General features: G+C 40.0%; 2 protein-coding genes across 2 annotated transcripts; both read right to left on the bottom strand.

Moving 5' to 3' along the window:
• Window positions 1–4,665: 4,665 nt before the first annotated feature.
• On the bottom strand, window positions 4,666–11,298 carry Krt26 (keratin 26). The gene is made up of 8 exons (XM_070026922.1): window positions 10,867–11,298; window positions 10,068–10,150; window positions 9,549–9,705; window positions 9,257–9,418; window positions 9,045–9,170; window positions 7,634–7,851; window positions 6,113–6,180; window positions 4,666–4,817 (listed from the first exon to the last, which is right to left on the bottom strand). The coding sequence occupies exons 1-8, from the start codon at window positions 11,296–11,298 to the stop codon at window positions 4,666–4,668; spliced, it is 1,398 nt and encodes a 465-aa protein (XP_069883023.1).
• A 5,872-nt stretch (window positions 11,299–17,170) lies between these two features.
• Window positions 17,171–21,947, bottom strand: Krt27 (keratin 27). Its single transcript, XM_070026845.1, has 8 exons — window positions 21,522–21,947; window positions 21,011–21,093; window positions 20,248–20,404; window positions 19,634–19,795; window positions 19,421–19,546; window positions 17,850–18,067; window positions 17,579–17,628; window positions 17,171–17,307 (listed from the first exon to the last, which is right to left on the bottom strand). Exons 1-8 carry the CDS (start codon window positions 21,945–21,947, stop codon window positions 17,171–17,173), a joined length of 1,359 nt encoding a protein of 452 aa, XP_069882946.1.
• Window positions 21,948–23,193: the final 1,246 nt, after the last annotated feature.

Raw genomic sequence — 23,193 nt, 5'->3', positions numbered from 1 at the left:
TAAATAAGGGTGATTAACATTCCTATTACCTCACATAGTTTGGCAGTTAGGACATTTAAAATCTATTCTTTGCAATTTTCAAGCATTAAATACATTGTTACTAATGATAGTCACCTAATTGTACAATAGACCTCTTGAACTTATTTCTTCCTTCTAATTAAAATTTTATATACTTGGGACAATGTCTCTCCCATTCTTTCCCTTGGTGATTAGCGTGACGTTGGATAATTTTTTTCAAATACTTTTTGGTTCTTTGAATGTCTTCTTTTAAGAATTGTCCTTTAAATCAGGTTATTTTCTTGTTATTGGGATGTTAGAATTCTTTATATATTTTGGAGATTAAACCATAATCAGATTTACAGTTTACAAATGTTCTCCTAATATGTGGGGTATCTCTGACTTTTTAAATACTTGGCTGTGAAAAAACCCTTTTTCAGTTTACATAGATCCATTTTTTTCTTCCTTGCTTTTTGGGGGCCAAAACAACTTTTGTACAGACCAATATCAAGAAATTTTGCTCTATATTTTCTTCTAATAACTTCACCATTTTTTTAGGTTTTGTATTTAACTGTTTAATCCATTTTGAGTTGATTTTTGTATTTAGTATGCAATAAAGATCCAATTTCTTTCTTCTACATATGGATATCACGTGTTCTCATTTTTTTTAATTGAAGAAAGTGCCCAATTTCTATTCTTAGCATTAGTAACTGCAAGCATGTATTTCTGGGCTGTTTATTCTGTTCCAGAGGTCTGGAGGTGAGTTTTTGCACCAAGACTATGATGTTTTGATTATTTAGAGCTTTATAGTAGATTCTGAGATTAGATGAAATGGTATGTCCAACTTCATTCTTTTTGTTCTTGTCTCAGGATCTTTTGTGGTTGCATATGAATTTCTGAGAAAAATTACATTGCAGTTTTGTTTTATTTATTTATTTATTTAGTCAGTCGTGGGCCTGAACTCTGGGCTTGGGCGCTGTACCTTAGTTCTTCAGCTCAAGACTAGCACTCTACCACTTGAGCCACAGTGTCACTTCCAGCTTTTTCTGTTTATGTGGTGCTTAGAAATTGAACCCAGGGCCTCATGCATACAAGGCAAGCACTCTACCACTGAGCCACCTTCCCAGCCCCAGTTTTGTTTTGTTTTGTTTCTGTTTTATGTCAGTCTGGGCCTGGGCATTGTCCCTCAGCTTTTCAGCTCAAGGCTAGCACTCTACCACTTGAGCCACAGCGCCACTTCCGGCTTTTTTCTTTTTTGCTTATGTGGTGCTGAGGAATTGAACCCAGGGCCTCATGCATACAGGGCAAGCACTCTACCACTGAGCCACCTTCCCAGCCCACATTGCAGGTTTTTTTTAAATAATTGGAATTACATCAAATCTGTAGATCATTGTAGCTATCATGAATCTTTTAACAATCCCAATTCTTCTAATCTATAGACATGTGATAGCTTTCCATTAAATTTGGTTTCTTTAATTCCTTTCATGTTTTGTAGCTGTCAGTATAAAGATCTTTCACCTCTTTATATTTTTCTTCTATTCTTTTATGTTATTGTTAAAGGTGCTGTTTTCTTGACTTTCTTTTTGAGAGAGTTTGTGATTAGTGAGTAGCAATGTTACTTTCAATTGTTGACTTTGTATCTTACAACTTTGTTGAATTTATTTATTAGTTCTAACAGACTCTGTGTGTGTGTGTGTGTGTGTGTGTGTGTGTGTGTGTGTGTGTGTGTGTGTGTGTGTGTGTGTGTGTGTGTGTGTGTGTGTGTGTGTGTGTGTGTGTGTGTGTGTGTGTGTGTTGGTCCTGGAGCTTGAACTCAGGCCTATTCCAGAGCTTTTTTGATCAAGGATACTGCTCTACCACTTGAGCTATACCTCTATTTTAGTGGATAATTGAAATAAGAATATTATAGACTTTCCTGCCCTAGACCAGCTTAGAACTGTGACCTTCAGATTTCAGCCTCCTGAGTAGCTAGGATTACAGGTATGAACCACCAGAAACTAGCTAATTCTAACAGATTGTAATAAAGTGTTTAGAGATATATTATGTAAACAGAGATGATTGACTTTTCTAATGTGGCTGTCTTTAATTGTAGGATAACGGCTTTGGTGAGGATCTCCAGTGCTATGTTGAATAGAATTAGTGAGAATGGATGCCTTTGTTTTGTTCCTGATTTTAGAGGAAAAGCTTTCAGTTTCTCATTAAGTATGATTTTTTTTTTTTGGGGTCCGGTCGTGGGGCCTGAACTCTGGGTCTAGGCGCTGTCCCTCAGCTCTTCAGCTCAAGGCTAGCGCTCTACCACTGAACCACAGTGCCACTTCCGGCTTTTTTTCTTTTTGCTTATGTGGTGCTGAGGAATCGAACCCAGGGCCTCAGGCATGCAAGGCAAGCGCTCTACCACTGAGCCACCTTCCCAGCCCCAAGTATGATGTTTAATGTGGGCATGGCAATATGGTCATGATTATTGTTACTATTAATATGGTCATGATTATTGTTACTATTATTATTATTATTATTATTAATTATTTTGGTGCCAGTATGTGGGCTTGAAGCTAGGATTTAATATTTGTGTTCTAACACTTGAGTCATAACTCCACTTCTGGCTTTTTGGTGGTTAATTGGAGATAAGGGTCTCATGGACTTTCTTGCCCAGACTGGCTTGGAACCACAATTCTTAGATATTCTTAGATAGCATCCTGGGTAGCTAAGATTACAGGTGTAAGCCACTAGCATCTGACTGAATTTCTATTTTATATCCTATGTAGTCTTCCTTTTATCATTTAACCACTTGAATTAAAAAATATTCAGCTGTTTATTTGTATTCTTTAAAAAAGTTCATTCAGGTATTGATATGTGTATTTAATTTTATTGATCATTCTTACAACTATTCTTTGAGGAATTCTTTGGGATTTCATCCACTTTCATTGGAGTCCATTCTTGTGTACTTTTTGGCTTCTTAAAGACCTTTGTTGCTTTGTTTTTAATTTTTTTTTTTTTTTTTGTTGGTTGTAGGGCTTGAACTCTGGGCTTGGGTGCTGTCCCTGTGCTCTTCAGCTCAAGCTGAATGCTCTACTGCTTGAGCCACAGCACCACTTCCAGTTTTCTAGTGGCTTTGTTGGAGATAAGAGTCTCATGGACTTTCCTGCCCAGGCTGGCTTTGAACTGTGATCCTCAGATCTCAGCCTCCTGAGTAGCTAGGATTACAGGCGTGAGCCACCGGTGCCTGGCTTTTGTTTTTAAATTTGTCTTGTATTTTTGAATTGGGATTTGTATATCAAGCTCAAGGCATTGGGAGTTTTAATCACTTGTTGTTCAGTTTGAATGTTCCCAGCGTTCAGGCAGGACTGTTGAGTGGCAGGATGGAGATGAACTTTTTCATCATCAGAATAGGGGTAGAGCTGAGTATTCAAACATTGTCCTGTGGAAGTCAGGGTACCAGGCCTGATGTGTGGCATCACTCAGGCCATGGAAAACCTACTGGAGTCTCTTGTAGTGCCTAGTGTACAGGTTGGTGCTAGATGTGATTTGAGGGAAGGGCTGGTTAAAGATCAGTTGTTCATTTCTGTGCCTCACTTGAGAAGCAGACCTTTTTTTTTTTTCTTCAGACCGCAAGCTACTGTGCAGCCCATGGGCTAGCAAGGTCCCTATGTTCCCCAGGTGTCCAGTTTGTGCCCCTAGGAGCAACAAGGGGAAGCTTGGTGGTGTTCCTGATGAGTTCTTCACTCATCATTCTTATTTTTCTATTCAGCTTACATTGTACTAGACAGCAGATGAGGATTGTCTATAGAGTATTGTTTTAGTTGTCCAAAATTAGAAGTCCACAGTAGAATGTATACTTCGTGGCAAATATAGACTAGCAACAGTTTTAAAATATTTCTGTCTACTATATGAGAATGAACAGTCTGTGTGTGTGTGTGTATGTGTGTATGTGTTCATGCTGGGGCTTGAACTTGAGGCCTGGGCACTGTCATTGAGCTATTTTGATCAAGGCTAGTATTGTATCTTTTGAGTTCCACTTAGGGCTTTTATGGTAATGACCTGGGGATAAGAGTTTCATGGGCTTTCCTGCCCAGGCTGGCTTTGAACAGCAATTCTTAGATCTCAGCTTCCTAAGTAGCTGGGATTATAGGATTGAACCACTAGCAGTGAGTATGAACAGTTCTTAATTATGCTGGGTGTCATCTTTTACATCCCTACAAGCCTAAACCCAAAGTGATTAGGTTATTTATGTACCAGTGACATATTTGGGCCTAGAGGTAGGGTCAGTGTACTTTCCAATATGTCATTATTAATTGAGGTAAATGTGACTCTGAAGTGTATTGTTTTATTAGTATGGCTTTAATGTTGTCACCTAGAAATCAACTGTGGAAATTTAAAGGAATCAGATTAATAAAAAAAACTTGTGACAGGAACTTTTTTTTTAATGGAATGGCAAAAGAAAAAAAAAGACCCACAGAGTAAAAGAAAAAAAAAACTAGGCAGAGAGAAAGATGTTTCCTCCTCTTGAAAGGATTACATGCAAAATCCACAAGAAAAGTTAAAAGGAAATGAGATTATAGACCTTTGATGTTTAAGGTCAGAGTGAATAATTTCCTTATTTGACTTGAGCAATGGGATGGAGCAAAGGGGCAATGCAAAGCTTGCATTGGTTTAAAAATAACTTTATCCCTCTTAGGATGCTTTAGTAGGTAATCGTTGCTCCATTGTAATGTTGCTTATTTTAGAAGATTTTTCTTCCACTGAATGAACTCTCAGTGAAAGGACATTGCCCAGTTGATCTAGCTCTTCAACCACTGTCTTGACAAAAGATTCTTCTGTTGAATCTAAAATAAAATAAAGTGCAGTGATCATTTGTAACAAGTCAAAAGGTATTTAGTCACCGAAGGTATGCTTTTTAAAATCAGTTGTACATTTACAGAAAATTGAGATAAAATACTGTATTTGAAATCAACATTTCACAAGACCTGGGGCCATCTATTTTTTAAAAAATATTTATCACTTTTTTTTAAAGTGTAATGGGTATTTGGAAGCATAAATGGAATCTGAGTTAACATGACCTAAGCATTGGGTAAGAACAGGCCTGAAGTATATATATATATACTTTTTGGTTTTTTTCCATATATATTTTTTATTGTAAAAATACTGTATAGAGGGGTTAGAGTTACATGAGCAGGGTAATGAGTACATTTCCTATTGAGCATTGTTACCTCCACTTTTGTTTTTCCCCTACCATCCTTTCCTCCCTCATGTTTTTTTTTTTTTTTAACTACCAGCTTTCCTATTTTGTGCTTTAGCGTTACTCTTTTATCAAAGCATTGAACCAATGAAAGACCATATGCTTCAGGAAAGAAAGATGTTGGGGATTGAGTTTTCTTTTTTTTTTTTTTTCCAATAATTTGATCACAGCCATTCTCACAGACATTCTATAGAGATATAAAATACAAATATTAAGAATTGTTATGCCAGGGGCTGGGAAGGTAGCTCAGTGGTAGAGCGCTTGCCTTGCATGCATGAGGCCCTGGGTTCAATTCCTCAGCACCACATAAGCAAAAAGATAAAAGCCGGAGGTGGCACTTTGGCTCAAGTGGTAGAACGCTAGCCTTGAGCTGAAGAGCTGAGGGACAGCGCCCAGGCCCAGAGTTCAGGCCCCACGACTGGACCTCCCCCCCACCCCCAAAAAAGAATTGTTATGCCAGGTGTTGGTGGCTCACACTTGTAATCCTAGCTACTCAGGAGGCTGAGATCCGAGGATCATGGTTTGAAGCCAGCCAAGGCAGGAAAGCCCATCAGACTCCTATCTCCAATAACTACGAAAAAAGCTGGAAGTAAAGCTGTGGCTCAAGTGGTAAAGTGCCAGCTCTGAGTGAAAAAGCTAAGTAAGAATGCAAGGCCCTGAGTTTAAGCTCTAGTACAGGCACACACACACAGCACACACACACACACACACACACACACACACACACACACACACACACACACAAATTGTCATAATATTCTCATATGTCTTCATTCACTAGAACTAAACTTAGAATAAATTTCATTTGGCTAACAAATAAGTTTTTATTTAATAAAACTGAAATAATTTAAAAGAATTATCTTTAGTAAAAGCTTTTTATACCTTTGATTTGATTTTCAGAATTTGCAGACTTGCTTTCTTTTGATTTAGGACATGTGGATTCACTTCTTCTGTGAAGAAAAGAGTAAATTACTGTATTTTTTCTTTTAATAGGGAGCTTATAAAAATATGAACTAGAAACAAGAATTTTGGAGTTCTCCTTTCAGTAAGTTTAAATTCATCTATATTTAAGAGACAACAGTATACTTCCAAAGAGCTTAAATAACTGCTTATGATTAGAAATTTCCTACAACCAAATATTATTTCATCTAGCAATCTGGTAACTCCAGATTCTCCTTTTTATTTTTTGTTCATGCCTGAAGTGCCCACTCACTAGGTGGGCTAGGCCTAGAAATACAAGTAGTTTAGTATAATGCTTTCTTAGAAATCAGGCATTGATGTAAAAAGTTACATATACCAGGAAAGGTGCTGTCAGGTAAAAAAAAGTATGGTGGCTAAGAAGCATATTTTGTACTGAAAAGGGAGCTATCACTGTTGGGTTCTTGGGAAAATAGGTTGTAGAGGGGTCACCCTAGCCTCCGACGATACAGAGATGTTACCTACTCGTCCGGTGGCCATGGCAAATGTGTTGTTATAGTCCTTGATGACTGAGTACCTTTCATGCATAAGATATTGCCAGAGCATATTATGAGCCACTTGTGGCTGAGAACAGTTAAGAAAATGGTTTTGGTATTATCCAAGCTTATCAATGAGGAAATTGTGGTTCAAATTTACCCAGTGTGTGAGTCATATGAGAACTATAATTCTAGGGCCCTTTTTTGCTCTTGGCTGACAAATGGTGGTGCCTCTCCAATGACATCTTCGTAATCATCATTGCTCAACTTTGGTAGAGGGTGTGTGTGTGTGGCAACTTTTAAGGTAATAAGAAAACAAGTGATTATACGGGATGTGTTTAAGCTAGGTGCTGGTGGCTTAAACTTGCAATCCTAGATACTCAGGAAGCTGAGATCTGAGTGAGGAATTTCAGTTTGAAGTCAGCCTGAGTAGGAAAGTCTATGAGACTCTAATTTCTAATGAACCACCCAAAAGCCAAAAAAGTGGAGCTGTGAGATAAAATGGTAGGGCATTAGCTTTGAGTGAAAAAACTAAGGGACAGCACCATGGCCTGGAGTTCAAGCACGAGTACCTGAACTCACACACACACACACACACACACACACACACACACACACACACACACACACACACACACACACACACACACACACAGAATTTGTTTAAATATATATTATAGAAAACACATTCTCTTTTGATTAAACTACTAGGATTAAATATTACACACTTAATTGTCATTTATGTCATTATACACACAAATATTTTACCTACTTAGAACTTTGGTTTTTCAAATCTGTTTTCATTTCACTTGAATGAAATAATGTATACAACTAAAGATATTTAAGAATATAATCTTTAGCAAATTTCAGGATACAGTATTGGTATAATATTCAGAGAAAGATTCGGTCATTGTGAGGTAAATCCCCCCTCCCCCAAATCAGTATTTACCTTTCTTCTCCATCTAATAAGTTGCAATATGTTTTGATTTCTTTTTCCAAAAATATTTTGATATCAAGAAGCTGATCATGCTCCAGCTTCTGGCCTTCTGTTTCTGTTCGGATCTGTTGTAGTTGCTCTTCCTTCACACCAATCTGATCCTGGATTTGTTGGAGTTGAACACAATAATTTCCTTCAATCTCAGCCAAGGAACATTCATAGGACTGTTTCTGAAAGAACAAAGGAAAGCAAGAGAGAATGGCATGTTTTTATTTTAAGCATACCATGGTAGAGCCCAAGTAGTTTCAATTGAAAAATCAAAATTATCAAGATTAAAAAAAATCATCTCCATTGAAAATGTCATTTTTCAAGTTTTGGTGTTGGTGAGTTAGAAGTAGTATTTATGGACAACATTTTGAATATTTATGACACATTATATTTTTAGTCATATATAATTACATACACTTTACTTAGTGATCTATTTTAAGCTGCCAGTGGGGCTCACACCTATAGTCCAAGCTACTCAGAAAACTGGTATCTGAGAATCACTGTGCAAAGCTAGCCTGAGTAGACAAATTAGAGACTTTTATCTCCAACTAACCAGCAAAAAGCTGGAAGTAGAGCAGCCTTGAGCAGGAAAAGCCAACCCGGAGCTCAAGGTCCTGAATTCAAGCCCTAATACTGGCAAAAAAAAATAAGATATGTATTATATCTTATATATAATGTAATATATTTATTTATATATATTTATTTATCTATGCACATATACTGCTATGGTTTGGATAAAAGTTTGAATGTATCCCCCAAGAGTTGTAGATTGGAAGCTTGGTCCTAGTATGGTAATGTTAAGAAGTGTTGGGAGCTGGGTGCTGGTGGCTTATGCCTGTAATTCTAGCTACTTGGGTGGCTGAGAGGATCATGGTTCAAAGACAGGTAGGGCAGAAAGGTCTGTGAGACTCTTATCTCCAATGCACCGCCAGAAAAGCAGAAGTGGCACTGTGGTTCAAAGTGATAGAGCACTAGCTTTGAGCAAAAGAGCTCAGTGACAGTGCCCAGGCCCTGAGTTCAAGCCCTACGAATGACAAAAAAAAAAAAAAAAAAAAAAAAGTTCTGGGATCTTTAAGAGGAGAAGCTTGGTGGGAAATAATTAAGCCATTGAGGGTGCTGCTTTTGGAAGAAATTATTAATAGTTCCCCTGAAAGGGTTGTTACAAAATAGTGATTTCCTCCCCATCCCCCATATTCTAATGTCCTGTCCTTCCACTTGCTCTCTTCTTCTTCACGTACATCCACCAAGATGTGGTAATGCCAGGTTGTTTAGATTTTCAGTTTCCAAAATGTTCTAAGTACCTAGCCCCGTGCATTTGTCATAGTGATGGCAAATGGACTGACAGGTATTTGATTCGGTAGCAACTTCTACGTACCATAGCCATGAGGGACTGAAGTTCTATTTCCAAGGTTTGCAGGTTGCGTTTCAGTTCTGTCAGCTCACATCTGGCTGCTGTGAGTGCCCCCGAATCATCTGAGATCTGTTGTCGCAGGGTTGCGCTCTGAATCAGAATTGTCAGAAGGGTTAGTGGCTGGTCTCGATTGTCTACTGAAGAAGGTTGGCTTGTGTGAGCCCCCATAGTCATACCTTCTCATTAAAGCAAGCCTCCGCATCTTTGCGGTTCTGCTCAGCCAGGTCCTCGTACTCGGCCCTCATGTTGTTCAACAGAGCAGTTAGGTCTACTCCCGGGACTGCATTCATCTCCACATTTACGTTCCCTCCAGAGGCACATTGTAGGACTCCCATTTCCTGGAAAGGGGTCAGTGTTAATGCTCAAGGGAGGAGTGGTTGTTTTAAATTGATATTCACTCCTGCGATGGAAGGTGAAGCAGGAAGCCAGACGTTAAGTACAAAGCCAAGGTGTAGGCTGCGCTCTCACCTCCTCATGGTTCTTTTGGAGATAGGTCAGTTCCTCGGTGAGGGCCTCACACTGAATCTCCAAATCAGTTGTACAAAGGGTGAGCTCCTCTAACACTCGGCGAAGACCACTGGTGTCAGCCTCAACGCCCTGGTGCAAAGCCAGCTCGTTTTCGTACCTTAAACATCACAAAGTGCTTGAGTATTTCTATCACAGACTGGTGCAAGGCAAACTTGTAAAGACATTTCCTGATGTTTCTTACAAGGACAAACTGGTGAAATAATTTGAGAAACCCACTGATTTATGTATAGGTGTCCTTTTGTTAGAGCTGATTTTTGTCATCCGATGTGTTTGACAGTTGAATGCAGTATTGCTAGATTTAAAAAGTTGGTGATAGCTCTTTAGAAAGGTGTGTGAAATTGGATTTCTTTTGTAGAATCGTTTTATTAGCACATTTTGGGTTTAGAAAGAAAAGATAAGTTCTTTAGCAGCAGTATTTTTATGTCTATGAACATCATAAATGACTTGATTTGAACCTACTTCATCCTGAAGTCATCAGCGGTCAGTCTTGCGTTGTCATTTTGTAGAATAATTCTGGCGTTGCCAGAGGTCGCAGAAATAATCTAAACAGGGTAAGTTGTGAAAAATGTGAAATATGCAAAGTCAAAGGACATAACCAGATTTCATGACTCCATGACAAGCATCTGTATTAAGTACCATTTTTTCCTATGTTCAATGAACTTTAGATTTCCATCAGATAATAGTTATCCTGAACTTAAATGGCACATGGTCTCTTTCTCTCTCTGTCTCTTGTCTCTCCTTTTTTTTTTTTTTTTAATTTTGTTGGTCATGGGGCTTGAACTCTGGGCCTGGGTGCTGTCCTGAGCTCTTCACCTCAAGGTGCACGCTCTACCAATTGGGCCACAGCACCACTTCCTGTTCTCTGGTGGTTTATTGGTTTATGGACTTTGCGCTCGGGCTGGCTTTGAACCATGATCCTCAGATCTCGGCCTCCTGAATAGCTAGGATTACAGATGTGAGCCACTGGTGCCCAGCCTTTCTTTTCTTTTCTTTTTTTTTTTTATGCCTGTACTGGGGCTTGAACTCAGGACTTCTCATGCTACCTTGGCTATTTTTACTCAAGGCTAGTACTCTACCACTTGAGCCACAGCACCACTTTTGGCTTTTTTTTTTTTTGCTGGTTAATTAGAGATAAGAGTCTCATGGACTTTTCTGCCTGGGCTGGCTTCAAACCACAATCCTCAGATCTCAATCTCCTAAGTAGCTGGGATTATAGGCGTTAGTTTTCAGTGCCTGGCTCAAGTCTATTATTTCTTACCTGTTTTTTCAAGTCTTCAATGACTGGGAAATAACTGCTGTAGTCATGATCAAGTCCCCGGCAACAACCAGGCCCGTATTTCTCATACCAGCCCTTGATCTTCAGCTCCAGCTCCGAGTTGGCCTTCTGCAGGGCACGCACATGGTCCAGGTACAAGGCCAGGCGATCGTTGAGGTTCTGCATGGTCATCTTCTCATTCCCAGAGAGGAGGCCAGCCTCATTTCCAAGAAAACCAGTGCCACTTCCTGGTGCCCCATTATGGCTGCAGCTCCCCCCTGAAGAAATGCCTGCAAGAGCACAAGAATAGCCGCTTCCTGCTCCCGACCCAACACACATGCTGCCGGCCACAAAGCTGGTCTCTCCACGAGACAGCCGCACAGACTCAGCCCGCGAGCACATCCGCCTGGATCCACCAGGAAGCCGAAAAGACATGACAACAGCCCAGCTAGCGCCCCTTTTCCAGACTGGGACAGAGCCAAGGCCACTTTGTTCAGAGCGCGGCTCCCGTGGCCTTTTATAGTGTCCAGAAGTCCTTGCAATCCACCGGAGCCCACCTGTAATAAAGCACTACTTGCATCCTAATTGTTGTTTTCACCATTGGGTGATTTTTTTTATAGTGTCCAGTAGGTGACAAGATGCCCCAGGGACATATTTTATATATGAAAAAGGTGCCAGGTAGAGTCAGGCTAAATCATAGCTTTAAAGTCCTAGAGGTAATCATAGTTCACAGACCTCGGAAACCATAATTTATTTTTACAAAAATTTCTTTTTTCCTTCCTTCCTTCCTCCCTCCCTTCCTCCTTCCCTCTCTCTTTCCCTCTCTCCCTCCTTCCCTTCCTGCCTGTCTGCCTGCCTCCCTGCCTGCCTGCCTTTCTGCCTGCCTTCCTTTCTGCCTTCCTTTCTGCCTTCCTTCCTTCCTTCCTTCCTTCCTTCCTTCCTTCCTTCCTTCCTTCCTTCCTTCCTTCCTTCCTTCCATAGTGCAGGTTGTCCTTGAACTCAAAGTCCTCCTGTCTCAGCTGTCCAAGTACTGGGAGTACAGACATACATCACCACACCTGGCTTTGTACATCTTTCTCACCTCAGGAACAGAGTCTAGATTTTTTTCCCATCCAACAAAGGATTAGTTATTCAAGTGAGAAACATTCATTGAACTTGTGCTATGTATATGTGCAGGTTTCTTCATGATACTCACTTTAACGAGTTTTTTAAAAAACTGAAATCAGACAATATTCAGTAATATTTCAATAGTGGGAGTGTTTTAATTGATTTAAAAAATATTGTGAACAAATAGCATTCCTGCTATTGCTTGCTGATCTGTCTCACTACAAGTCATGAATACATGGTCAATGTATATTGAAATTTCTTGATTCTGTAGAACATCAATTGAACTAACTTCGGAATCTCCAAATACTTCAATTCCCTGCCTCAAAGATATGACTTATTGTTCTTTAGTTTAAGTGGATATATTTAAAACATTTTGTGTTGTTTTGAGACATAAGTTTGATACTGACCAGTGGGGAGTGAAAGGTCTGGAGAGAGATGTTTCCATCATGACCTGAAAATCCCTAACTGCGATAACTATGTTAGTTGTCATGGGTAAGAAGATGTTTTCTTCTTTTGTCTTGATACCCTTGGGCAATTAACCAGTCTCCTTGTGGCTCACCCCTATGAAGTAAACATCCTCAACCTCAACTAAAGACTCAAATCATCAGTGGCTCCCATAATGAATGACTTGTAAGACAGTCTGAAGAGCACATTTTGAAAATATTAATTATTTATATTATTATAATGAAGTGGACATGTTAGACAGGGTCAGAGCTCTATCACTTACAATGGTACTAATTGAATCGGTCAACTAATTACAGGCTTAGTGGTGAAGCAGTAATTTTTTTCCCTGAATGAAATTTTTCACTGTTGTGGGTATCGAATATATTGAGAAATATCTGATGTTATTGCCAATAGAAGACATGGACTATGTTGTGGATTTGAATGCATGGGTTTTTCTGACCAAGGAATATTAAAAAATAATTAATATGAGAGTAACTCAGACCACCAATTCATGATTGCATAGTGCATAGGAAGAGATTCATCTTGTATTTAGAGACTTACTACTGATTTTGTTGTGACCTGGTCAAAATTTTAATCAGAAAAACAAAATGTATTGTCAGTATGATAGTTTACAAGGGCTGAGATTTTTTTTTTTAGATAGGAAGTATTATGAGGTTGCAAAGTATTATTAGCATAATCTATTTATCTCCAGATAGTTTATAAATACTAATTAACTTCACATCTTTTGCAAAATAAGTTAAGCATATATTATAAGCACCATTTGGGGGATGAGTTGGCTCCCAGACTAAAGTGGCTGCATAGATCATAGACCGCTCTTCCTCCATCAAAGCAGGCTTGGGACACATGGTACTTACCTCCTTCCCAAAGGTCATTCTCATTGACTCATCATGCAAGACTCCTGAATTCTCTTAATCACAAGCTTCCTCTCCATGACTTACTTTACAAAGTTCAGGTACGGATTAGTTCTTTTTGGAAGTGGAGGATAGATTTAACAAATTTCCCGGGCCACTTCGGTCTAGATGTTTATTCTTGGAGAATGGTTATTTTATTCATGGTATGAAAGCAGTGTCTAGCAACTTACTATTCATCTTTTTTTGTGGAGAATCCATTAGGTATTAGAATGTTACAGAATGTGTGTAGTAAAGGTCTTCAGAATAATCAAATAGAATAAACCTTGAAGTTAGGCTGTGCCACTGTCTCATTTCAGGATGAAGTTTTTCATGATGTCATCTTACTCTAGTGACTATATGTTAATCCCCCGCCCATACATTTAGGATTTCATTTCTAAAAAACATTGTTGCTTGGGGGCTGGGAAGGTGGCTCAGTGGTAGAGCGCTTGCCTTGCATACATGAGGCCCTGGGTTCGATTCCTCGGCACCACATAAGCAAAAAGAAAAAAGCCGGAAGTGGCACTGTGGCTCAAGTGGTAGAGCGCTAGCCTTGAGCTTAAGAGCTGAGGGACAGCGCCCAGGCCCAGAGTTCAAGCCCCACGACCGGACCCCCCCCAAAAAAATTGTTGCTTAAAACTCATACTCTACATTTCTGTTAGTCAAGCTTACAAAGGAAATTTTCTAGAACACAAGTGAGATTTTCTCATTAGATTGCTATGCATTTTTTTTGAGACAGGGTCTTAGTATGTGACAATGTTTTACTAGGTAGCCCAGCCTAACTTTTAACTCAATATGGACCCTAAGCTGGTTTCGAACTCATGATCTTCCTGCCTCTGCCTCTCAAGTGCTGGAAGTGATTCCTAATTAGTTTTCATATTTCTTTAGCGAATCAGGTTCTGGTATGCTAATTCTTCTTGCCAAATGGCTCTCTTGGTTTGGGAAAGAGACTGGTGACTCTGATAACCTCAGATTGACTAATGGTTGAGGAGTTCTCACCAGAATGGAATTATTATGTCATGGTCAAGTCCACAGACTGAAAGTCAAATTTGCTGGATTCTAAATATCTCCTGTTATGAGCTGTGTGACTCTGGGAAAATAAAAATTCATCTCTGCCTCAGTTTCTTTACCTGTAAAATGAAAATGATTTAATATCTACCTCAAAGGGTTTTGTGAGAACTAAATAATTTTTATTTATTTTGCCAGTCCTGGGGCTTGAACTCAAAGCCTGGGTACTGTCCCTAAGCTTCTTTCGCTCAAGACTAGCACTCTACCACTTGAACCACAGCACCACTTTTGGCTTTTTCTGTTTATGTGGTACTGAAGAACTGAACGCAGGGCTTCATGCATGTTAGGCAAGCACTCTATCACTAATCCACATTCCCAGCCCTTAAATAATTTTTAGAACAGCACTTCACATATAGTAAGTGTTGGTTATCTATTGTTATCGATTCTTTCTGGAATCAATAAAAAGTTAGAAAAGTCCTAAATATTATTCACATATTCTCTCAACTTGGTTCTACTGGTAAGAGTTTATTTCCTGAGTTATAATGAGTTGGTGGTCAGACATCTCAAATATTAAAGAAATCCAAGCCAACCAGTTAAAAATCTTAAAAAAAATTGAAATGGCTATTTTAAAGCAGTTTTAGATTCACAACAAAAGTAAGAGAAATGTACATAGATTTTCTGCATATTCCCTGCTCATATAAAATATGCAGTCTCCCCCATTACCAACATCCTCAACTAGAGTGGTACATTTTTTTTGTCAGTCCTGGGGCCTGAACTCTGGGCCTGGGCGCTGTCCCTCAGCTCTTCAGTTCAAGGCTAGAGCTCTTCCACTTGAGCCACAGCACCACTTCTGGCTTTTTCTGCTTATGAGGTGCTCAGGAATCGAACCCAGGTCCTCATGCATGCAAGGCAAGTGCTCTACCACTGAGCCACCTTCCCATCCCGAGTGGTACATTTGTTTCAGTTAATTAATCTACAATGACACATCATATCACTAAACTTTATGATTTGCATTTGTGTTTGTTCTTGGCATTGTACATTCTATGGATTTGAACATTTCTATAATGTCTTTTTATCTTCTGTGCCTGGTAATGTAGATCTATTTTAAAGCAAAAGCCTTTTAGATTAGCTTCCTTCACACATGAATACATATTTAACTTTCCTCCATGTCTTTTTATGGCTCCATAGCTCATTTTTTTATTTTGTGTTGCGTTTTATCCTATTGTCTAGATCTAGACCATTTCTTTACTCATTAATTCACTGAAAGACATTTTGGTTGCTTCTAAGTTTGTGCCATTAATGAACAGAGTGACTATAAATATACCTATGTAAATTTTTGTATGGTTATACTTCGTGTGTGTGTGTGTGTGTGTGTGTGTGTGTGTGTGTATGTGTGTGTGGTATGTATGTATGCTGGTCCTGGGGCTTGAACTCAGGGCTTAGGTGCTATCCTTGAGATTATTTTTTTTATTCAAGGCTAGCACTTTTGATCCACAGCTCCACTCTGGGCTTTTGGTAGTTAATTAGAGATAAGATTCTTATGGACTTCCTTTCTGCTTTGCCTGGTTTCAAACCACGATCCTCAGATCTCAGCTTCTTGAGTAGCTAGGATTGCAGGCATGAGCCACCAATATACATTTTAAACTCTTGGATAAAGATGTACGGATTCAGCAACTACTGGATTGTGTGATAAGAGTAAGTTTGGTTTGGTATGCACCTTTTAACTATCCTTCAAAAAAGAAGCTAATACTTTGGACTATGAAGCCATAGGGTGAGCTATTTTCTTCTGATTTTGAATTAATGTATAGGATATGAGGACCAGTTAATTAGATAACTAAGTGAGAAGGTAGGTACATGCTTTTGGTTCACTTGGGTCGTGTTAAGTGTGTGTGAGGAAGAATGGAGGGAAGAGCTTGAGAGTGATTGCCACTCAGCTGGTATGAACCTGCTCTGTAGAGTTCAGTAATAGATACTGGGTCCTGAGGAAAAGCAGGCTGTTCTGGTGTGAGTTAATGCAGGAACATTTCTTTCCTTCTCAAGTAACTCTCTGAAGGAGTTTCTGCTGTGTTTCTACCTCTTCCTGTCTCCATGAGTCTTTAAACCAGGACTCAGAGAAACAAATTCATTGATGACACAGGCTGAATACAATCTCACAATTCTAACTTCAGAAGTGCGTTGCTGAGTAGCCACGGGTGGAAAAATCTGAACAGCGTTGTTGTAAATCTCTACCCTCATGGCGGAGAGACTAAAATAATGATGTAAGAACTAAAACGATGAATTCTCCATGCCTCATATATCTCTCTTTCTCCTTCTCCCTTTAAAAGGTCTGGGAGCATGGCTCAAGTGGTAGAGCACCTGCCTTGCACGTGTGAGGTTTGCTCCCCAGTGTTGGTAATGTAGAGCATTTTGTGTGTTTGTTTTGTTTTATTCTCATTACTGGCACTTAGTATATACTTAAGTAAGTTTTAGTGGATGGAAAACAAAATTTTACAGAAATGTGAAAAAGATCCCAACTAGTTTATATATGCTAAACTTACTCCTAAATTGTGAAGATCAGTGAATCAAACCAAGGGAACTAAAGACAAAAATCCAGCTCCCCTTGGAGGGTATATTTAAAATACAAAGATTAACCAGGCCCAGGCTCAAGGTGACTTGCAACAGGAAGAACTTTTATTGAAACACCAACCATAAAGAAAAGCGAAAGAAATGTCACTACTCTAAAAAGTGCTTGTCTTCACTCATCGGAATAAAAGCAGAAAAGTAAGAAGGCCCTTATTCAGGAAGCTAGTTTCTGCTTGGTATTTTAATTTAGGGGCCGTTCTTTTTAAGTGCGCTGAAGCTCAAGAAGGTACTCTCTGCTCACTCTTGTTGGCTTTGGTGGGTTTCTCCTCCATGGTGTGGACTCTGGATGAGAGAACTTTGCCACGAGGATCTAATTCTTCAACAACTGTTTTAATGATGGTGGGTTTAGATGAGTCTAAAAGAACACGTATGAACTGTTAAAATTTGTTTACTTCCTAAATGGGAAATAACTATTTCAAACATTTACTGAAAAGAAGAAAAGAAGAAAGAAAGGAAGGAAGGAAGGAAGGAAGGAAGGAAGGAAGGAAAGAAAGAAAGAAGGAGGACAGAAGGAAAAAAGAAATAAAGAAATGTAGGAAGGAGGAAGGAAAGAGGGAGTGAAGGAAAGAAAGAAGGAAGGAAAAGAGGAAAAAGGAAGGAAGCAAGCACATACAGCTATTGTTTACCTTTGATCTGATTTCTTGGTCCACCTTGGCCTTTTGATTTAAAACAAGAGCTGTAAAATAGGTGTATCACTAATTATTGCTGTGGATTTTGCTAAAGAAACGAAGAAGCACTGTTTTAAAGTAGGAGCCATTAAATGCTGAACTAGTGCTAAAAAGACTTTGCGTGTGTGTGTGTGTTTTAAATATACAATCTGGTTCATAGATTGTGTGTTCTTGATTTCAATTAATCTAATAATCTTAGGAGATAAATGGTGTTCTTAGAAGTACTTACCTATCGTCTCCATCTATCAGGCGGCAGTAGGTCTCAATCTCCTTTTCCAGGTGGGCCTTGATATCCAGCAGTTGCTCATGCTCCAGCTTCTGGCCCTCAGTCTCGGTCCTGACCTGGTGCAGCTGCTCCTCCAGGGCCCCGATCTGAGCCTGGATCTGGGCCAGCTGTGTGCAGTAGTTGCCTTCTGTCTCCACTAAAGAGCACTCCAGGGATTGTTTCTAGGGTTTGGTCAGACATCGTTTTGTAGCTGTTACCATACTGTTTCAACATTAGCCAAATCACTTTACTTAATGCAAACAATCATATTCATCCAAACCATGCCATTTGTTCAATATTTAAGGAATAAATGTCCCCTGACACTTTGCTGTTTTATTTCTGATGGGGTGACAGCCTTGTCTCATTAGGATGGCAGATCTTCTATGAAAAAAGAAACAATCCTATAATGAATTGTATAAATTTTGTATAAGTAGAATAAATAAAAGCTTTATGGTACAATTATTTGGCTTGTAAGCTTACGTGAGTTTATATGGATCCACAGAAGGAACTAATTTTACATGAAATAGATGGCAAATATATTTTACAGAAACCCCGGTTTTATATGCATTCACAGCTCCTTCTGGGCTTAACGTATTGAAGTTTTCTAGCCAGGGTGGGCAGGTATAATCTTGGAGGTTGACAATTGGGAAAGAAAAATTGTGGTTCTTGTCTCTAGCAGTGGGAACTTCCTTGAATCTTGAGTTCTTCTTTTGGAGATAATGGTATGGGATGTACAGGTTCCCTGCCTATGCCTCAGGGATATTGTGGTCCAAGGTGGGTGAAACCACTGAGCAAACCCTTAATGAAAAAGGTTATTACTATCATTACGCATGCGTAACTTTTAGAGTTAACCCTTACACCTCTGCTTTGTTTCTTATTAATCGTCACTTAAAAGGAACTTATGTGCTCTTGGTTAACTGGCCAAAAGGAATTCTAGATGAGGGAAGGTTGGAACATATTTTTGCTTTTCATAGATAGTGATTTTTGCTCCTTTTGAGTGGGAAGAGAAGATTCAGGGTAGACTTTCTTTTCTCTTTTTCTCTCTTCTTTTTCTTATTTTCTCTTTTTGCTTCTCCTTTTCCTTCCTTCCCTTTCTCTGTTTTTTTCTTTTTGTGCTGGTATGGAATGGTCTTTCTTGCCCATAGCTGATGCTCTACCACTTAAACCCTGCCTCTAGTCCAGAATTTTGCTGGTTAATTGAAGATGGGGTCTCATAGCTTTTCTTCCCAGGTTGGCTCTGAAGCACAATCTCGGATCTCAGCTTCTCGAGGATCTAGGATTAATGCCTAGCTTTCTTTTCCTTCCTTGAGTCCTTCAAAAATAATTATATGTGCCAAATCACAATTATTAGCATCTAAGCATAATAGGCAGAGAGAAGTATCATAGGCAAAATGCAAATGTGTCTTATGTCAACCTCCTAATTAGTGGTTAAAAATCCTCGAATGAGTAATACTCTCTGGAAGAAAATATCCCTTTCATTTTCCCCCCACCGTCGAAAGCAAATCTGTACTTACAACCTTGTACTTAGTACTCACCGTGGCTAACAGGGATTGGAGCTCAATCTCCAGGGTTTGCATGGTGCGCTTCATCTCGGTCAGCTCGTTCCGGGCAGAGGTGGTGGCCCCGGCGTCGTCGGAGATCTGCTGCTGCAGCGAGGCGCTCTGTAACGAGGAAGGCCAGGGCGCACAGGTTAGGGTCCTGAGCATCCTCAGAGCGCACGGGGCGGCCGGTGACAGGCCGGCAGGTACCTTTTCGTTGAACCAGGCCTCGGCATCCCTGCGGTTCTGCTCGGCCAGGGCCTCGTACTCGGCCCGCATGTTGTTGAGCAGCACGGTGAGGTCCACCCCGGGCGCCGCGTTCATCTCCACGTTCACGTTGCCTCCCGCCGCGCACTGCAGCGCCTTCATCTCCTGGAACAGATGGTATTTAACCACATGAGGATCTTGACTATTTGTTGTTGTTGTTGTTGTTTGCCAGGCCTGGGACTTGAACTCGGGGCCTGCACACTGTCCCTGAGCTTCTTTTACGCAAGGCTAGCCCTTTACCATTTGAGCCACTGTGTCACTTTTGGCCTTTTCTGTGTATGTGGTCCTGAGGAATTGAACCCAGGGCTTCATGCATGCTAGGCAAACAATCTACCACTCAGCTACATTCCCAGCCAATCTTGATTATTTTTAAAAGTCAAGAGGAGACAAGATCCCTAGAGTTTGAAGCCATTACGGAAAAGGGACAAAATAAAAACATTTCAGGCATGGGGAGCAACTGATAAGCTCTTTTTGGTGATTTAAGATGTGACTCTGGTCACCTGATTTGTTATTTTGGTAAGGGGCTGTGTGAAAGCTAGTGAGGAAGAATGTTTTACCTCCTCATGGTTCTTCTTGAGGTAGGCCAGCTCCTCAGTGAGTGTTTCCAGCTGGACCTCCAGGTCGGTTCTGCACAAGGTCAGCTCATCAAGGACTCTGCGCAAGCCGTTGATGTCTGCCTCCACGCTCTGGTGAAGGGCCAGCTCGTTTTCATACCTGAGAAATGTTGGAAAGCCATCCTTGGTCAGTAATTCACATTCACAATCAAACTCAAACTAAGCTTTGAGGTCAAACTGTTCAAGTCATACATAAGGCTCATTTAGATCACCTAGCATGCAATAAATACATTTCTTTGAAGCAAATGAACGGGAATATTAAAAAAAACTCTTCCCTATGACCTTGAGATTCAAGGTCATTTGTGAGGGCACCCCCAAGTAGTCATTCTAACATACATGTGATTTCAAATGGAGAAACAGATCAACAAAAAGAAAGAATAAGGCAAGTTCTAAACAAAAGAAGGGAAGCTGGGTTCTGGTGGCTCACACCTGTAATCCTAGCTACTCTAGAGTTTGACATCTAAAAGTCATGGTTTGAAGCCACCCGGGTCAGGAAAGTCCTTGAGTCTCTTATCTTCAATTAACCACCAAAAAGCTAGAAGTGGAGTCATGGCTCAAGTGGTAGCATCCCAGCCTTGAGTGAAAAAGGGAAGGGACAGAGTTCAAGTCCTGAGCTCAGTCTCCAGTACTGGCACACACAAAAATAATGATATAAAGAAAAGGGTGCTTAATTCTTTTGTTTCTCTTTCTCTTCAGTTCTACTCACTTGAGTCTGAAGTCATCAGCTGTCAGTCTTGCATTATCATTTTGCAGGACGATATTGGCGTTACTTGTAGTTGCAGTAATTATCTGAAAAAAAGGGAGAGTTAAGAGTGAGACAATTCTTTAGAAGTTCAATTTTTCCTGACATAAAGTCACCTATGCATTTATAGCAGTATTTCTGGCACCTAAAAATATGAAAATGAGAAATGGAAGCATAGTCTGTTTTAATTTCCCACTGACCTGTCACAGAAACCTTTTACTTTTCCTATGAAAAGCTTATAAAAATGCAATTGAAGTCACAGCAGTTTTAAAATATTTTAGTACTACTGAAAACATGCATGTGAACCCCATATCTGTAACAGACAAAGCTACAGACAAAGCTTAGAATTTATACTGACAATAAACTACCACATATTTGGAAGTGGATCCCAAAGCCCTGTGGTGCTAATGTACCCATTTGCACACACATGGTGCTAAGTACTGTCACAGGCTTGACATGACAATGTGCTGCTTACCTGGTTTCTAAGATCATCAATGATTGGAAAGTATCTGCTGTAGTCGTGGTCAAGACCACGGCAAGAACCAGGTCCGAATTTCTCATACCAGTCCTTGATCTTCTGCTCTAAGTCAGCATTGGCCTCCTCTAATGCTTGGACATTCTCCAGGTAGGAGGCCAGGCGATCATTGAGGTTCTGCATGGTCACCTTCTCATTGCCCGACAGGAGGCCATGTTCATTGCTAGTGAAGGTAGAACACGGAACACTTCCACTGCCCAGCCCTCCACTGTAGCTTCCAGCTGATGAGCTGCCCCCAAAGGCACATGAGAAGCCATTTCCGATGCCTGGTACACCACATGTGTTTCCGGCCCCCAACCCTGACCCTCCACTTGAGAGGCGCACAGAGCCGACTCGTCGGGATGCTGAAGAGAAGCGCACAGACATGTTGTCCAAGCTGGAAGTGATGCTCAGGTAGCGAGTGCCCCACTCAGTTGAGTTTGCTTTATATACACATTATTAGGGTGTTTCGTGGTGAACTCTTGCTACTCATAGCAAAATAGGGCTTGCCAGCTCATTGTGAATTATCCATAATTGGGTGATTTTTTTCCCCCTTTAATGAGTGTCTTCATCCTCTTGTGTCCACTTCTGTAGGTGGATGGTTCCCTTGGGGTTATTTGTTATCTCTGGTATGGGGCAGGGTGGAGTATTATCAAGGTTATTATAGGGATGCTTTGCAAATTTGCCATGAGTAACCCTGTCTTCTAGGCTTTGGGAATGTGAGATTTCTGTAAGAAATTTTTAAAATGTGTGATAGACCAGTTTCTCTTTCCTTTGCCCAAGTCAGTAAACATCGCATTGCTTCAGCTAGTGAAATATCACGCATATAGTTTTTTTCTTTAATGTCAAACATGTTGAAAATAACTTTCCAGACTATGATACCAGAGGAAGAAAACCAGGTCATACATGAAAATGGAAGGAATAAATCTTATCTTCTTTGGAGACTTGAAAGTCTTCCCTTGATCTTTATCCTTCCTGTCTTGAGTTTTTGTCTAAGCTAAGTTGCTAATCAGGTTATGTAAGGGAATTGGTTTCACCTCTCTGGGCCTCAGTTTCCTCAACTGCCACTGAAGAATCTAGATTAGGACTCCTGTGTTCATTCTTCCACATTGGCTCTGCTACTTCAGAAATATGATGATTGGAGTCACTTATCACTGCATATCTGGCTTAATCTTCTTTCTTACATTTAATTTACAGTCTTGGTTGTGTTAGGTACCGATCACTTCAGTTTGACAGTTTCAGGAGTTGCTGTCTGAGAATGCTTCAGCTCTGGTTGTTCCCCTTTTCTCTCCCATTTGTTCCCCCTACACCCTACGTTTTGTTATTCCTTACAGTTTGGGGCTTGGCATGGGATTCTCTTCTTGATTCAGCCCTTGTCTTGTTAACTTACTATTCTCTTTTCCTATGCCTTTCCCCCATTTTTCCTTGCTGTCCTTCCCCCCTATTATCTTTTTTCCTTAAAATTAAGAATAGTGATTTTTAAAATTTGATATGGTGAGTGGAGGAAGTGAATTTATTTCAAGTACTCTGTGTACATGAACCCTTGCATTCCAGATGTATGTTAATTACAAAAAAAAATTCAATCCTACCATTACCATTGGCATTTTGTAATGACATTTTCATGACCTTACTG

Source organism: Dipodomys merriami, unplaced genomic scaffold (genome assembly GCF_024711535.1).
Source record: "Dipodomys merriami isolate MVZ:Mamm:240054 unplaced genomic scaffold, mDipMer1.0.p SCAF_19, whole genome shotgun sequence".
In the NCBI taxonomy this organism is placed as follows: Eukaryota; Metazoa; Chordata; class Mammalia; order Rodentia; family Heteromyidae; genus Dipodomys; species Dipodomys merriami.
The sequence above is the reverse complement of the archived record's forward strand: the minus strand, read 5'-3'. Positions and strand labels throughout refer to the sequence as shown.

What these genes read in the sequence shown, in the direction of transcription:
- Krt26 (XM_070026922.1), bottom strand. Translation starts at nt 11,298, where the DNA reads ATGTCTTTTCGGCTTCCTGGTGGATCCAGGCGGATGTGCTCGCGGGCT. An exon ending in TCCAAAAGAACCATGAGGAG is followed by an intron (nt 9,419 to 9,548) that starts GTGAGAGCGCAG and finishes ACCCCTTTCCAG; the next exon opens with GAAATGGGAGTCCTACAATG. An exon ending in AGGCTTGCTTTAATGAGAAG is followed by an intron (nt 9,171 to 9,256) that starts GTATGACTATGG and finishes ATTCTGATTCAG; the next exon opens with AGCGCAACCCTGCGACAACA.
- Krt27 (XM_070026845.1), bottom strand. Translation starts at nt 21,947, where the DNA reads ATGTCTGTGCGCTTCTCTTCAGCATCCCGACGAGTCGGCTCTGTGCGC. An exon ending in TTGATGATCTTAGAAACCAG is followed by an intron (nt 21,094 to 21,521) that starts GTAAGCAGCACA and finishes CCTTTTTTTCAG; the next exon opens with ATAATTACTGCAACTACAAG. An exon ending in CTGATAGATGGAGACGATAG is followed by an intron (nt 17,629 to 17,849) that starts GTAAGTACTTCT and finishes CCTATTTTACAG; the next exon opens with CTCTTGTTTTAAATCAAAAG.